The sequence below is a fragment of the Sinocyclocheilus rhinocerous genome, unplaced genomic scaffold (genome assembly GCF_001515625.1).
Source record: "Sinocyclocheilus rhinocerous isolate Xijiao unplaced genomic scaffold, SAMN03320098_v1.1 scaffold4820, whole genome shotgun sequence".
Classification (NCBI taxonomy): domain Eukaryota; kingdom Metazoa; phylum Chordata; class Actinopteri; order Cypriniformes; family Cyprinidae; genus Sinocyclocheilus; species Sinocyclocheilus rhinocerous.
In genome coordinates this window covers 134522-148965 of record NW_015639763.1, presented here as the reverse complement: position 1 = coordinate 148965, position 14444 = coordinate 134522, and the positions used below count along the sequence as shown (strand labels likewise).

Genomic DNA, 14444 nt, shown 5'->3' with positions numbered 1-14444 from the left:
AGTGATAAGCTGTCTTGAATCACACCACAGTCGCTCTGTCCTTGACCTTCTAGCATAGGTGCAGATATCATCTGTGCTGACTGTAAGTACTGCTTGATTTACTGTACCCCACAAACCCAGACATTATCATGTACAGATACAACACAGTTACAATGACACTATCTGAGTAACACAAGATCACGACCACGTTGTAGGGGAAGTTGATGTAATATTTATTGTGTCTTACCAGCAGAACCTGCAGCTGATCGTATCTGAGTGAGTATACGGTAAAGGTGAGTTATTTTGGTATGAGTGACAAGAAGCGAGAGGTTATGTGAGCCTTTATATTTCTTAAGAGAGCGAGATAAGAGAGAACGCCCACAGAGCTCTCTAGACTGTACTCTCTCATCTAATGGAAAGTGTGTTTATCATCTGGCTCTGTACAATTCTTGATTCTGATTGGTAAATCAGTGTTTTAAGGCCATGTGTTTTTGTGTAATGACTCCATATTTGTCAACCGATTTCCATCATTCAATTCTGCGAAAAAATAGTAGTAGTTTCTTCCCAACATACAGTATGTGAACCATGCAGTACCATTCAAAAGTTTGGGGTTAGTAAGATTTTTTTTTTTAAATACGTCTCTTATGCTCACCCAAGCTGCTTATTTGATCAAAAATACAGTAAAAACTGTAATTTTGTGAAACATTATTACAATTTGAAATAATTGAAATGTATTAAAAAAAAATTCTACAAAAATTATTCCTGTGATGGCAAAGCTGCATTTTCAGCATCATTACTCCAGTCTTCAGTGTCTGATTGCTGCTCAAGAAACATTTCTTTATTTCTGACAAAAGAGTGGGTGGAGGATAAATGCAAGAAATCAGTAGAAAGAAAGACAGAACAAAGGAGACATCATAGATGACAACAGGTTGACTCTGTCTTTGCCTCTATATGGAAACAAAGCATGAATAAAGTGTGAGTATGGAGTGTTCCAACATACAATTTAATTGGATGAGACATGTTTGTAGCTATTGTAAAAGCAAGCATTAAGTCACATGACAAAAAGAATGAGACTTTGAGACAAGATTTTGTTTTCATTCATTTCATTTTTGTTTCATTTCAACACAGCAACTCTGACTCAACCAATGGCATAAATTTGGTCAGATTAATTCCAAAAATCATTGTTGCAATTTGTTGAGGCAAGTGGTGCAGAAATTACACATTTCTGCTAAATAATATTAATATTAATACATTAATTATAGTATTAAAACCATCTGATTTATATGGTTCATTACCATCTGTTGTAAAAAATAATTAATGGAAGAATTATGATTATTATTATTAATATATTTTTTTTATTACTGTTTTATCATATTGCTGTTGCCAATTCAGAAGCACAGATGACACATTTCCACTATATTATTATTATTATTAATATTCTGTCTTTTGGCAAATTACTTTTACTACGATTATTATTAATACTAAATACAATTATTTTTTAACACTATTTTATGATATGGCTGTTTCTGTAGTTTTAGAAAATCAATAATTCATCCAAGGCCTTGGATTAAAGTGATTCCATTTATTAAAAGACAAGGCAGGAAATTATGTGGCAATGGAGAGAGTGTGGAGAGCAGCAGTGGAGAGAGAAGACAGGAAATGATGTGGAATGAGGGGGAAATAGGATCTGAAAAAATCTTAAAGCAAACTCGCATCATCCACATTTCATTGGTCACAATTAATAAAATAAATAAATAAACCTGTTCCATATAACTGTACTTATTAACATTATCAACATTAAATATCCTATGATTGGCTGACATCACGCAGCACTTTCACATTTGATGTTGACAGACAAATAGGTATCAGACAAACGTGTTGCATTGCACCTATATAGAACCTGGTTTGTTTTTCTCTTTATGCAAGGATATCAGGGAAAGAGTATTAATAAAGAAGCGGTCTAGCAGCAGTAAGATAAACAAACATCTCCCTGTTGGGTCATTTCATATATCAGGCTGTTTAAATAGCTCAGCCCTGCTGTTTTAAATAAAGTGGAGATGTGAACACACTCCACCTACGTATGAAGCATCAGATGCTTCCACATGATGACAGAACACGTGCTATATAACTGATGCTCGCTTCTCGCTGCCTCCAGCACATGTGGCAGGGCACAAGGGATATGATATGTGTGTGACACAAACACATAAATTTACTCACCCCATCAAACACATACATGCTACAGTACATCCATCTGTGATTTATGCATTACATCTGTGAGTGAGAGCAGGTGTGTGTGTGTGTGTGTCAACTGGTCACTATAAACCAGAGTGTGATTTGTCCTCTCCTGACTGTAAAGAAGCCTAGATTACCAATTCATTTGTAAACACAGCGGTATTTGACACCTCTTTCTACTTAACACTCGCTATGCTTTTCAAGCTCTTACAAACGCTCTCCCACTGTGAACTCAATGCAGGGTTTTTACTGCAAAAAAAACAAAAAAACATTCTTAATCAGTATGTTTGCCTTGTTTCTCAATAAAAAAATATCAGGAAAAACAAAATACATTTACTTGAGAAGTAAAACTGTGTAATACATTAAAATTGGATTTTAGAGAAGTTTAAAAAGTCTATACTAAATGTTCTTTGATGCATGCTTTAAATAAACAATAAAAAAATAAAAAAATAAAAATAGGGAAGCAGGTTTTCTGAACAGAGCTACTCTTAAACACGCATGCAGTTTTGCTTCTCAGGTAAATGCATCTTGTTCCCAGTATGTTTAGAAATTGTTACTGATATGAGAAAAACTGGCATGTGATTCCAGACAGCTTCCCTTCTCAGAACTGAGGTGAAGCCGAAACCTATAACCAGGCGCTCTCCCACTGTGAACTCAATGCAGGGTTTTTATTGCAAAAAAAAAACAAAAAAACATTCTTAATCAGTATGTTTGCCTTGTTTCTCAATAAAAAAATATCAGGAAAAACAAAATACATTTACTTGAGAAGTAAAACTGTGTAATACATTAAAATTGGATTTTAGAGAAGTTTAAAAAGTCTATACTAAATGTTCTTTGATGCATGCTTTAAATAAACAATAAAAAAATAAAAAAAATAAAATAGGGAAGCAGGTTTTCTGAACAGAGCTACTCTTAAACCCGCATGCAGTTTTGCTTCTCAGGTAAATGCATCTTGTTACCAGTATGTTTAGAAATTGTTACTGATACGAGAAAAACTGGCATGTGATTCCAGACAGCTTCCCTTCTCAGAACTGAGGTCAAGCCGAAACCTATAACCAGGCCAGTGAAATACTCCAGCCCATAAACTCACTTTTACGTTGGTGTCATTAATATAAAAGAAAGAAATGGATAAACGGCTGCATTATTTATGAGTCTTTTTTCCTGATGCACAACATAATATCTTCATGCAATGCAATAGAACATTTTATCTTACCCAAAGTGCCCTTACAACACTCCCACAGGAAACCTTTATCAAGGAAAGACCTGGGGCAACATGAACCTCCACCCCTCTCATACAGGAAACAGAGAGAATCAGTCAAACCTGCATTCAGAGTCACTCACATCACAAGACTGAGAATATTGACAGACTCAATGTACAATATATGGTTTCAGCACAAGTAAACCAAGCACTCCTCTTGAGAAAAGGTCAGGGAAATGTGAAACTCTTGAGAATCGCTTTCAGTTTTTACTGTATATGTCATACATGCTTTGTAAAAGTACCACAACCTGCAGTAAACACCAGCAATATTTTTGAATCTCAGCTTTTGCTGCTCGAGCAAAGATGTTTGAATGCAAAACTATCAAAGAGGGATTTCAGGATTGCGTAGCAAAAATACGCGAAACACTAATTCCCAATTTTGCTGTTCACAGACGCATCCCAGAGAAGCAGATTCTAATAATATCTGCTTTATTTACTGCTCTGATCAAACAAAATGTACATATATTTACAAAAGCTAGCAGAGGGAAATGTTTCCATGTGGGAAGTTCATTATTGACCAAATACATGTATGTAATATTTGAAAACATCTATCTGGGAGAGAAAATGCTGACAATGTTTTAAAGACGAAGCTATAAAAATGGATGATCCCATAAAGGAAACAGGCTGGATTCAGGAACATTGTGAAACTTTTATGTCAGCACATATTTGATGAGGTATTTGAATGTATTTTACAAGGTGCTGGTAAAAACAAAACCAAAACAAAAGCATAAGCATTTAAGGCATTACCACATTTTGCTCATTCATACATACTGTACGGCATGTCCGAAACCATTCCCTTATTTGTTCATTCATACATAGTGAATGCCACATATGCGTGTCAATTAGATAAAGTGCAGTAGTGTCTACATCTACGACTAAATTGTGTATATTAGTCACACCGGATCCCGAATGATGAAAAATCGAAAGGAAGTATGAGCTCACTGTACTGAATGAAGCGCATTTCCAAAATCTGATTTTAATCAGATTTAAAATCACAAAAGGATAGATTTTCAATAAGGTTTTTTGCTGTTCAGACTACAAACAAAGAGATTTAAGTCAGATTTGCAAAAAAAAAATTTTGATTTTGCTGCCTGTTTGAACAAAGCCTTATTGCCTCTATCTGACAGATATAGTAAGTGCTTACTGTTATTTAAAATTAAAAGCAGTGATCACCACAGACTAGTAAAATATACCATTTCAACTTCATACTATGAGCACTGGTGGAAAATCTATGTGCTTTAATAATCTAACCTCCACAAAATGCCACTGTGAACTCTTTTAGTGTGGTGTGAGGAAATCTACAAATCCACAGATTATAAATTTCATACATAAAAATAAGGCACCTTTTGGGAATGACTGGCCCGACGCCCATTTTCATGCAGACCACTTTACGAATCTGCACCCCGACTGCACAGGTGGCCGTTCCGTTCCAGTAGCCAGTGTCATTTAGATTCATGGAGGAGTCCTCAATGCATGGTCCCCATGGCAACGCTTCCCAGTAGAATGTGCTGCATGGATGATCATTACAAGTTCTCCACTCCTCTAGAGCAGCAGCAGCTGGACATGCCTTAGCTGGGAATGGGAAAGATCATTGACTGCATTACAGATGGAAAAGCCTCTCTTAAGTTTGCTTTAATGCTCCATAAAATGTTAACGAGCTACATGAGCACAAAGACGCATGCAACAGAAATCTACCGGGACATGTGAAGGCATGTACTATTGATATATGATCTTTGTTACGTGGTACATAAACTGTATAAAAATTATTTAAAAGCTGTTCATGATTCAATTTCTGAACCACAAGCAGCTTCAAATGAAATTTAAATAAATCAAATAAATAATATCTTATCTCTTTGGTCAGACAATCAAAGTTTGGTTGCCTCAAACTCAGGCCATTGGTTGAGACAATGTTGTTGTCTGGCTACTCAACGCAATGCTATAAGCGATACTGATAATTAAAACTATTAAAGGGGTAATATGATGCTTTTTTAAAGATCATTATTTTGTGTCTTTGGTGTAACAGAATATGTTGACATGCTTTAATGTTCAAAAAACACATTCTTTTTCAAATACTGCACATTGTTGTAGGAACTTTGATAAAGAATATCTCTTTGGTTTTGAGACTTTAGTCTTTGCAACTTCAGGGATCTTATCTATGCACAATCAGCTTGTAACACTCCAAAGAGAAAGGAAAACTTGAAATCGCATCATATGACCCCTTTAAAAACATTTTTGCTAATCAAAATAAAGCTGAAATAAAATATAAATATTAGATGAAAAATATTAGATGAAATGTTGTCTGGTCAACCAACTGAAATAAGTTTAAGTACTAACACTAAAATAAAACTAAAACTGAAATAAAAATTAAAATCAATAAAAATTAAAATTAAATTAACAATTAAAATTCAAAATGTTAATCTATAATACTATAATATTATATAAATATCTATACATCTATAATATTATATAAATAATACTAAAATAACACTGGTGTTTACAGTTTTTTTTTTAAAAATCACCCTTGATGGTTTGTACACTATATGGAATGAATAAATTACGGAATGAATAAAGTATTTTAAGTCAAAATATATACTAATATTTGGTCACACTTTATTTTAAGGTCCAATTATCATTATTAACAAACCACTAGGAACAACTTTTGTCTCATTAAACCCATAATTTGCTGCTTATTAATAGTTAGTAAGGTAGTTGTTAAGTTTAGGTATTGGGTAGGATTGGGGATGTAGAATATGCTCATGCAGAATATGTGCTTTATAAGTACTAATAATCAACCAATATGTTAATAATATGCATGCTAATAAGCAACTAGATAATAGTGAGAATTGGTCCGGCTTCATCGGGCTCACGCGCCTGGCCCATAGTTAACCTAGTTAACCTGTTTGTTTATCGGTTTGCTAGTGGCGCCGACTACAAACGCAGTTCAAGTGATGAGTAGACTGAAGTTGGGCTCAGGTTGTTGTGCAGTGGGATGCGTTTCCCATACATTAATTTATTTGTGGCGGCTCGCCATGATATCAAAACTGACCACCTCAAACAGATTTTCCAAAAGGATTTGACTTTGTTGAATAAACATGAGCACTGCACGTTTCAAAATCAAAACGTGGCGCGGGTGTTTTTATATCACTGTATCTCTGAAGAAAACCGAAAGTAATAGTTAACCCAAAACTGAAAATTCTGTCATCATTTACTCACCTTCAAGTTGTTACAATCCTGTATGACCTTCTTTTGTAAAAACATGAAAGATGATATGATAAGAAATGTCTTTTTTGTCTATTCAATTGAAGTCAAAGCCTAAACCAATTGGTTACCAACATTCAACATTTTTTTTTTGGAGTGTTCTACAGAAGAAAAGTAATTGGAAAGACATGACGGTAAGTCCATGATGACAATGGCAAGATGACTTTTTTTTTAAACCACACAAAATAGTGCAGCATCTGCCATCAACCATAAAATCAAAATAAATATCAGCTCATCTGTATCAGCCAGAGATTGAATCAAAACTTTCTTGTACTTGAAATCACATACTACACCTGATTCAGGAAACTGAATGTGTATTCCACACATGATGCAGGAACACCTGTGACAAGTTCTCTGGGATCAGCCTCCAAAATTACTACTACACTTTTTATAATTAAAAGTAATTCCTACACCATCTGCCCTTGAAGCTAATGACATTGTATTGACATTCAGCCTTTTTCCATAACACAGGGACTCATTATGAGTGTAACGTAGACCGGCTGAATATTAATAAGGGCTTGTCTGATTAATGACACTCTGTAGAAGGTGTGTAGAGGAGGCTGGTGCTTTATTTCCATTTTCCAGATGTATGGAGAGAAGTGTATGTAAGAGCCGTTACTCATGTGTGATGGCAGAGGGGCGGAAGTAGTCTCCAGACTAAGGTATATTTAAGTCTTAATTACACAGCTCTTTCTGTCATTCCAGAAGGACTGTGTGTGATTGGAAAAGCCCACAGCTGTACGTAGGCAGACAGAAAAATGAGACCCTGTGAACACATTTTTATCACTGCTCCTCTGAAACAAATATACAGAATGCAAAATTGCTCCTCTGCTCACAAAAACAAACTGATTAATGGTATTATGTCACCCTCAGAGTGATATTAAGAGTAAATTACTTCCCTTGTCAAATCAATATCACAGCATTAAATTATCTGTTTGTTTTTTCATTTTATAAACATGTTTTATTGTAATAGATAGGAAGGTGCAGAGAGACTGGAATGTTACGAAATGACACATGCAGGCCAGAAATTTTTCCTCTTCCCCTGCTCCTCTGACCTGTGGCCTTCCACAAGGCTCTATTTTAGCTCCCTCTCTATTCTCTCTTTACATGTTACCTCTGGGCTCTATTCTACGAAAACATGGTGTGTCTTTTCATTTCTACGCAGATGACACTCAAATCTATCTACCAATCAAGAAAAACGACTACTGTGATATGGTAATTTTTAAACGTGCGGTTTTAAATTTTTGTCTGGTTTGTTCGCTGTGTATGTGGTAAAATTGTTGCTCTTCTGAAAAGCACTTTGGTCAGCCTGGTGGCTGTTGTATATGTGCTCTACAAATAAAATGAACTTGAACTTGAACTTGAACTCCAACACCATGTTCCATTATGAATTTGCACGCTTTAATTAAAATGAATTGGTCAGACATTTGTTAAAACATTATTATCCAATTTCTGTGGAAGATGAAAGTCAACTGACCTTCTCCCGGTAAGCCTAATATGGTCCGTGTGCGGCTTTGTCTGCCCTCTGAGTTTTTACTGGAGCAGCTGTGGGAGCATGAGGACCAATCAGACCATGAGCTGAGCACACAGTCACCTGAACACGCCATCACACAGGACACCTCTTTAGGGGGCGGCTCATCTTCACAGAGCTCCTCAGGAACAAGCTGCCCTGTTCAGTGGAACATGACACGAGTTGTAATGTCACCATCATTACTCGGTGTTCAAAGATAGAAGACGTTATTGTTGTTTTTTCAAAGCAAGTGCATATTTCTTCACTGAAAAGAATGAAAAAAAGAGTTATTCTAGCCATGATCAACATTCAATATTATAATATACAGTATACTGAAATGTGTATAGATTTTACATTTTAAAACATCTTAAAATACAAACCAGTTATTATAAATTGTAATATTATTTCACAAAGTTTTTTTCTGTATTTTTGCTCAAATAAATACAGCATTGGTAATCATGAAAACATTTTTAAAGAAAGGACAGTAGTGTATACTTCAAAAATATTATATAATAATGAAAACACAGCTGAATACACACACACACACACTTTCTGTGACCTAAATGTTCTCTAGATATCATCATTGGCCTTGAAAACTCATATTTTTTAAGCACAGACCCACGGTACCTTTACAAGACAGAAATTCAATGCGCTTTTGAATAAGTCATTCAATGAAATAGCCACATAACTCAGCGTTACGAAAGTAAATCATGATTATTGTGAGGCCCCCATTATGAATGTGCTCATATTCACTGCTTTCATCTTTTTAATGCAACTTAGATAAAGACAAAGTGGTTTTTGTCTCCAAATAAGAGATCAACAGTTGTGATTCATCAGTCTTTTTGTGTTCAATCACTGAAATGGGAAACATGAAAATAGAGGGGGCAATTTAGATTTCATTATGATGAACACAACCAAATCTTGAACACTAATATTCTGAAGATGCTGAATACTCTTACGATCAAGCCTGTCAAAGCTTCAGCTGCACATCACATTGCAGCGATAATGCCATCAATTTCTCTACAAAACAAAAAAAAAGGTCTGCTCTTCAATCTTCAAACAAATTAACCAACGGAAATATTTGCTTTGTGGGCTGCCACTGATTTTACTAATGACTGCTTGATAAGATGGGCAGAATTTGTTTCTTTTCGCCTACAGGAAGGAAGATTTGAACAGGAAACGGTATTTGAGAGGATGAACCAAAGGCCATTTAATTTATTAGATGCCAGTAACCTATCAAAAGACAGAAGAGAAAGAGAGCTGGGCTGTCTGCTGAGGTTGGTGAGAGGAAAACTCTAATTTCATGCATGAAAGAGAGACATTAATCCTTCCATTCACTTCTCTAGGATTACACAAAACTTTCCTATAATGATTAAACCCTAAAAAACATCCCCAACAAACAGGCGCACACCCTTCTTATGCGCCACCATAACGGATCAATTTCCAAAAAAGTTGAATAAGTGAGGAACATCAGCGCTCATGATGAGGCATCGTTATTTCTGTTGAACCTTGTCATTCACTTTCAAACACGCAGTTAAGCAAAAACAACCCTGGGGCAGATTTGTTATCTATTTATTTTTCCCCTTGCTGTAACTGCTTCCATGTCAAGAGGCTAAGAACGTGAGATGGGTGATGTTCTTGATCCAATGAGGCAGAGATGGAAGATATTCCCCAAGGCGAGTCTCCAGCCCTCCGCCTCCAACTTTTAGCACCAGGCTTCTTGAGTCATCAAAGCAGAGGGGCTGGCGAGGAGGGGCTATAGGCATGTTCTTGGCAATCAAACTGCTATTGCCAAACACTGCTGGCGTCCACGTGACCTGGACGTCAATAAGTTTGAAGATAACTGTTGTGTGCATGAGGTGAAGGACCCCTGAGCGCAATTTAAACTGCAGACAGAACCGGAAACCTCCATTCATCCACAGCGAGATCTCTAAATCATGAAAAGAGGGTTTTAGAAAGGGAGGTATTTGATCTATTCTTGATGCTGATATCAGAGATCCAAGATATTGAGTATAGGGCTGTCGCGATAACCGCAATATCGTGATATTGACGAGCAAACCGCAGAGGAATGCAAGACCCGCAGCAACCGCGATTTTTGCATGTTTTCTTTTTCCATAGGGTTATGCCCTTCTCGTATATATATATATATATATATATATATATAGAGAGAGAGAGAGAAAATTATAAATTTTACTCAGGCTCATGTGATAAATGAAATACAGTTTTATGATGCTTCATTTTTCAATACTTAAAGCAGCTAAAGCTGCACCTAATTGAAGAATCACCCATTATGAAAAAGTCTAATGAAGCGTAAAGTGCAATTATTCTGCTGTTAGTGCATATCATACACCACTGTAAAGTCCATGCTGGTCCAGCAGCTGGCTGACCAATGCAGTCATGGTCATTCATATCACACCAACATTCAAAACAAAATATGTATATGGTGTTGAACAGCTAGTCTTTGAGCGGAGATGTCATATTCCCATGAAGTTAGACGTAATATATACTGCAGAAGTTTTAACATCAACACACACAGCAGAATAAATGGTGAAGAGCAACAGTAAATTCACAAAAAGCTCCAGAGAATGAAAATAACAGGAATTATACTGCAAAAATGACAGTTCAAGAGTCAGAAATAAAAACCAAGCAGCGAATGTTTTCATTTTAGCCAACTGCACAGGGCTGTTATTCTCCTCTTCTGAATAATGCACAAACTGCTGCTTGGCAATTTGAACACCTAACTATAATAAGTTAAATTGCAGAAAGAATAATGCCAGAGCTCCAAATAACAGCACTGACTTATGGGTCACATCGCAGGCATCAAATAATTCCAGCTTCCCACCTCCCTAAATCAATCCACTTCCCCTCTCTAATACAATATATCAGAAATAATTGTGAAAGTTTGAAAGGAACACTTTGCCCCAGGAGAGCTAGATGAAAATGTGCATGGAGATTGGGGAAATTAACCTTAACAGCCCACACAGAGAGCAAAAAAGCACGGGAAGGGCCACATCTTCCTGGCTGATATCTCTTTGGCTCACTTGCATTTAAAAGGAGAAAAGAATAAATAAATATAATAGTTCTGCTTGTGAGCACCCCTTAATCTGTGTACCATTTCATGCAACGCTGTTCACAAAGTACAAAACCCTCCACACAAAAATGAAAGAGTAGGAGGGAGAGAGATCAAGAGAGTAACCCTTGATTTCCCTGCAAGCAGACACAAAACTAGTTTGTGAAAAAAACTAAAACTACCTTTAATTTAATCCAGCATTAAAGTCTGAACAGAGCTGAGACAATGAACTGGTAGTAATAACGAGCGTAACACGAGACCTGTTCTCAGTCAACACCTCCTCTATGCAGGTGAAAGTTGGACTGATTCATCATTCATTTTTCAAGTCAAGGACAAACTCAATCATTTAATAGCTCACAAGGGATTGCAGATGTAATACTCTTTTTTTTTTTTTTTATCTGAGAGAGATTAAATTAATTACTAAAAATATGATTCAAGTAACACTAATAATAATAAAAAAAAACTTTAAATCATTCAAACGCTAACAAAAGTGAAGTTGAAACATAATTGTAATTTTTAAAGTGCACCACTAGCGGCACCAACAGAGGCGTGGCTAAAGGTGTCCACACAATAGCAGATGAGTACAATTAATTTGAGCTTAGATTAGACATTCACTAATTGGCTACTGGAGTGAAACTTTAACAATCAGAGCAGCATAACATAGCTCAGAGCAATTTCAGACAAATGAGCCAGCCTGTGTGGGTTGTTTTAAAAACTACCAATATAATTTGCATACCTATTCTTGCTGAATGAAAAATGTACTTTAAAAACCAGATAAAAACACAAACACATTTCAGGTGAGGACAGCGCTTTTTGTCATGACCAATTTTGTCCTCACCACTCAATAGGAGTCTACGGAGCCCGGGAAGTCACCTGTAGGAGAAAAAAAAAACAATCCATGGTGACGGTTTTGCAATCCGTCCCCTCAGTTTATAAACCGGACTCACAAATTCTTAAACTGTTCCCTCGGTTTAACAAATCGAACAGTTTAAGAATTCGTGAGTCCGGTTTATAAACTGAGGGGACGGATTGCAAAACCGTCGCCACGGATAGTTTTTTTTTCTCCTACAGGTGACTTCCCGGGCTCCGTAGGAGTCTTTCTTCTGTTAAAAATGAAGAGAAAAAAAAAAAAAGAAAAAACCTTGCGACAGGGATTTGTGGAATACAAAGGAATTGTTGAGCAGGAGTTTTTATTTCATTACAGTGTGTTAGCCTGATGAGTTGCCATGTCAGCGTTGGAATTTGAAGTTGTTCTCTGTCTATGCTGTGGTAGTAATTAGTGGTGGATCCTAATATATAGAAATGTTCCCTCATGCACAGCCTTTAACCACACTCTCCATTTCAATGAGATCACAAAATCAAATGCACACAAATGCACCTCTGCTCCTGATATAAAACTACTGACGTACAACTGACATTGTTAGTGCTGTTCACCTAACATTAAAGTTTTTAAATATACTTTTATATTACAATAATTTCACATTCAATCTTCAAATTAATGTAGAAACAACAAAGATAGTATTTTCTTAATATTACTTTAATGTCATCGTTTTGCCAATACTACTGATGTCTCTAGGAAGAAAACAATTAAAAAACAAACACTGACTAGTTGAGCCAGAAGTTTCATTGCTCAGATAAACAGAAAAGTTGAAAGCATCATAGTGTTTTGTTATTTCACTGTTGTGTTTGCACAGCAAGTAGAAAGTATGTTAATATCAAAGAAATTGCCTTACCTTTAGAGATTAAATTAATTTGCAGAGGGATTTAGTGCATTATGTTTCAATGCAATTTAGAATTAAGTGACAAGATCTGACTATGCCGTTTAAAATGAACAATTTTCTTTTCTGTTCCAGCTCAGCCACTCACACCACTTAGTATTCATTGACACATCAAGAAAACATAAATATTAATGCTGAAAGGTCCATGTAAACACTGAATCCTCATTATCAACAGAGGTGTGTACAAACAGCGGCTGCTTATGCAGTGCAGCATACCAGAGAGAATCATGGAGATGAACGTGAATGAAGAATGGGAAAACCCACCTGTCAGACCTCCATATGGGGCAGACCTTACTCTGAATCCAGTCTGTCGCAATATATTAATATTGATATCAGTAACAACTAATGATACTCATAAAGGAATGGTGTACATGTAATGCAAATCAATCATGTAAACAAATACAAAGAGACAAAATAAATGTTCAGACATGCAGGAGAGAAATGTCAAATGTGATCATCACTCTAGAACAGACTGATGATTAAATGTTACCCTTAGAGATATCACAACTATGACCTTTAGAGAATGGGAACAAAAAATAACCCTGGAAGACATCAGATTGGTGGAACGTGTCACCTCACACAACCTTCATCTGAGTAAAGTCAGCACAAAGGTCAGGGAGACAGAGGACAGCTGTCATTAAAATACAAACAACAACCTATGGTTGAAATGAAAAGTGACACATGTCGGTTTTTCTCAATACTTGAATGAGATGAGGGCCAACGAAGAAAATTCATGAATAAATATTGAGGTGACACATATGCACACCTATATACATACATATATATAAATATATATGCACACACACACACACACACACATATATTCTTCCACTGTAGAAAAATGAAGCCAAAATGGCCACTGTCATTTTGCACTGGAGATGTCATTTGGAGTCAGAGTCTGTGCAATAGTGATAATGAGGTGAAGCCCCAGTAACAAGGTCCCACCCAAACCCCAGCAGACTCAATAGCAAGTGCACTATCATGACTAGGGCTGTCGCAGTGAAGGAATTTCCCTTGCGGTAATGTTGAGTGGCTCAATAGCGTGGTATGCGGTATTATCGCCATATATATATCTCTATATATATATATATATATATATTAGGGGTGCAATGGTTCAACTTACTCATGGTTCGGTTTGTATCACGGTTTTAGAGTCACGGTTTCGGTACGGTTCGGTATGTGCTATGTTTAGGGAAAAAACTATATTGTCAAATAAAAATAAAGAAAATAAGAACAAATAATCTAACTTCAATTAACAGCACAAATAAATAAACAGTGAAAAAAGATACAAATAAAATAAAGTGCTTTTCAGTTTTTTTAGGTAGGTCTAACAGTTTTTAGGTACAGAAATTGAATAAA

At 36.0% G+C, this 14444-nt stretch overlaps 1 protein-coding gene across 1 annotated transcript in view; it reads right to left on the bottom strand.

Moving 5' to 3' along the window:
- The window catches only part of thsd7ba (thrombospondin, type I, domain containing 7Ba), a 203199-nt gene that overhangs the window by 69751 nt on the left and 119004 nt on the right, over positions 1-14444 (bottom strand). The window contains exons 9-10 of the mRNA XM_016567351.1: positions 8205-8396; positions 4813-5041 (exon numbers count right to left, since the gene is read on the bottom strand). Of these exons, the coding sequence (XP_016422837.1) occupies positions 4813-5041; positions 8205-8396 (421 nt within the window). The remainder of the gene's footprint in view (positions 1-4812; positions 5042-8204; positions 8397-14444) is intronic.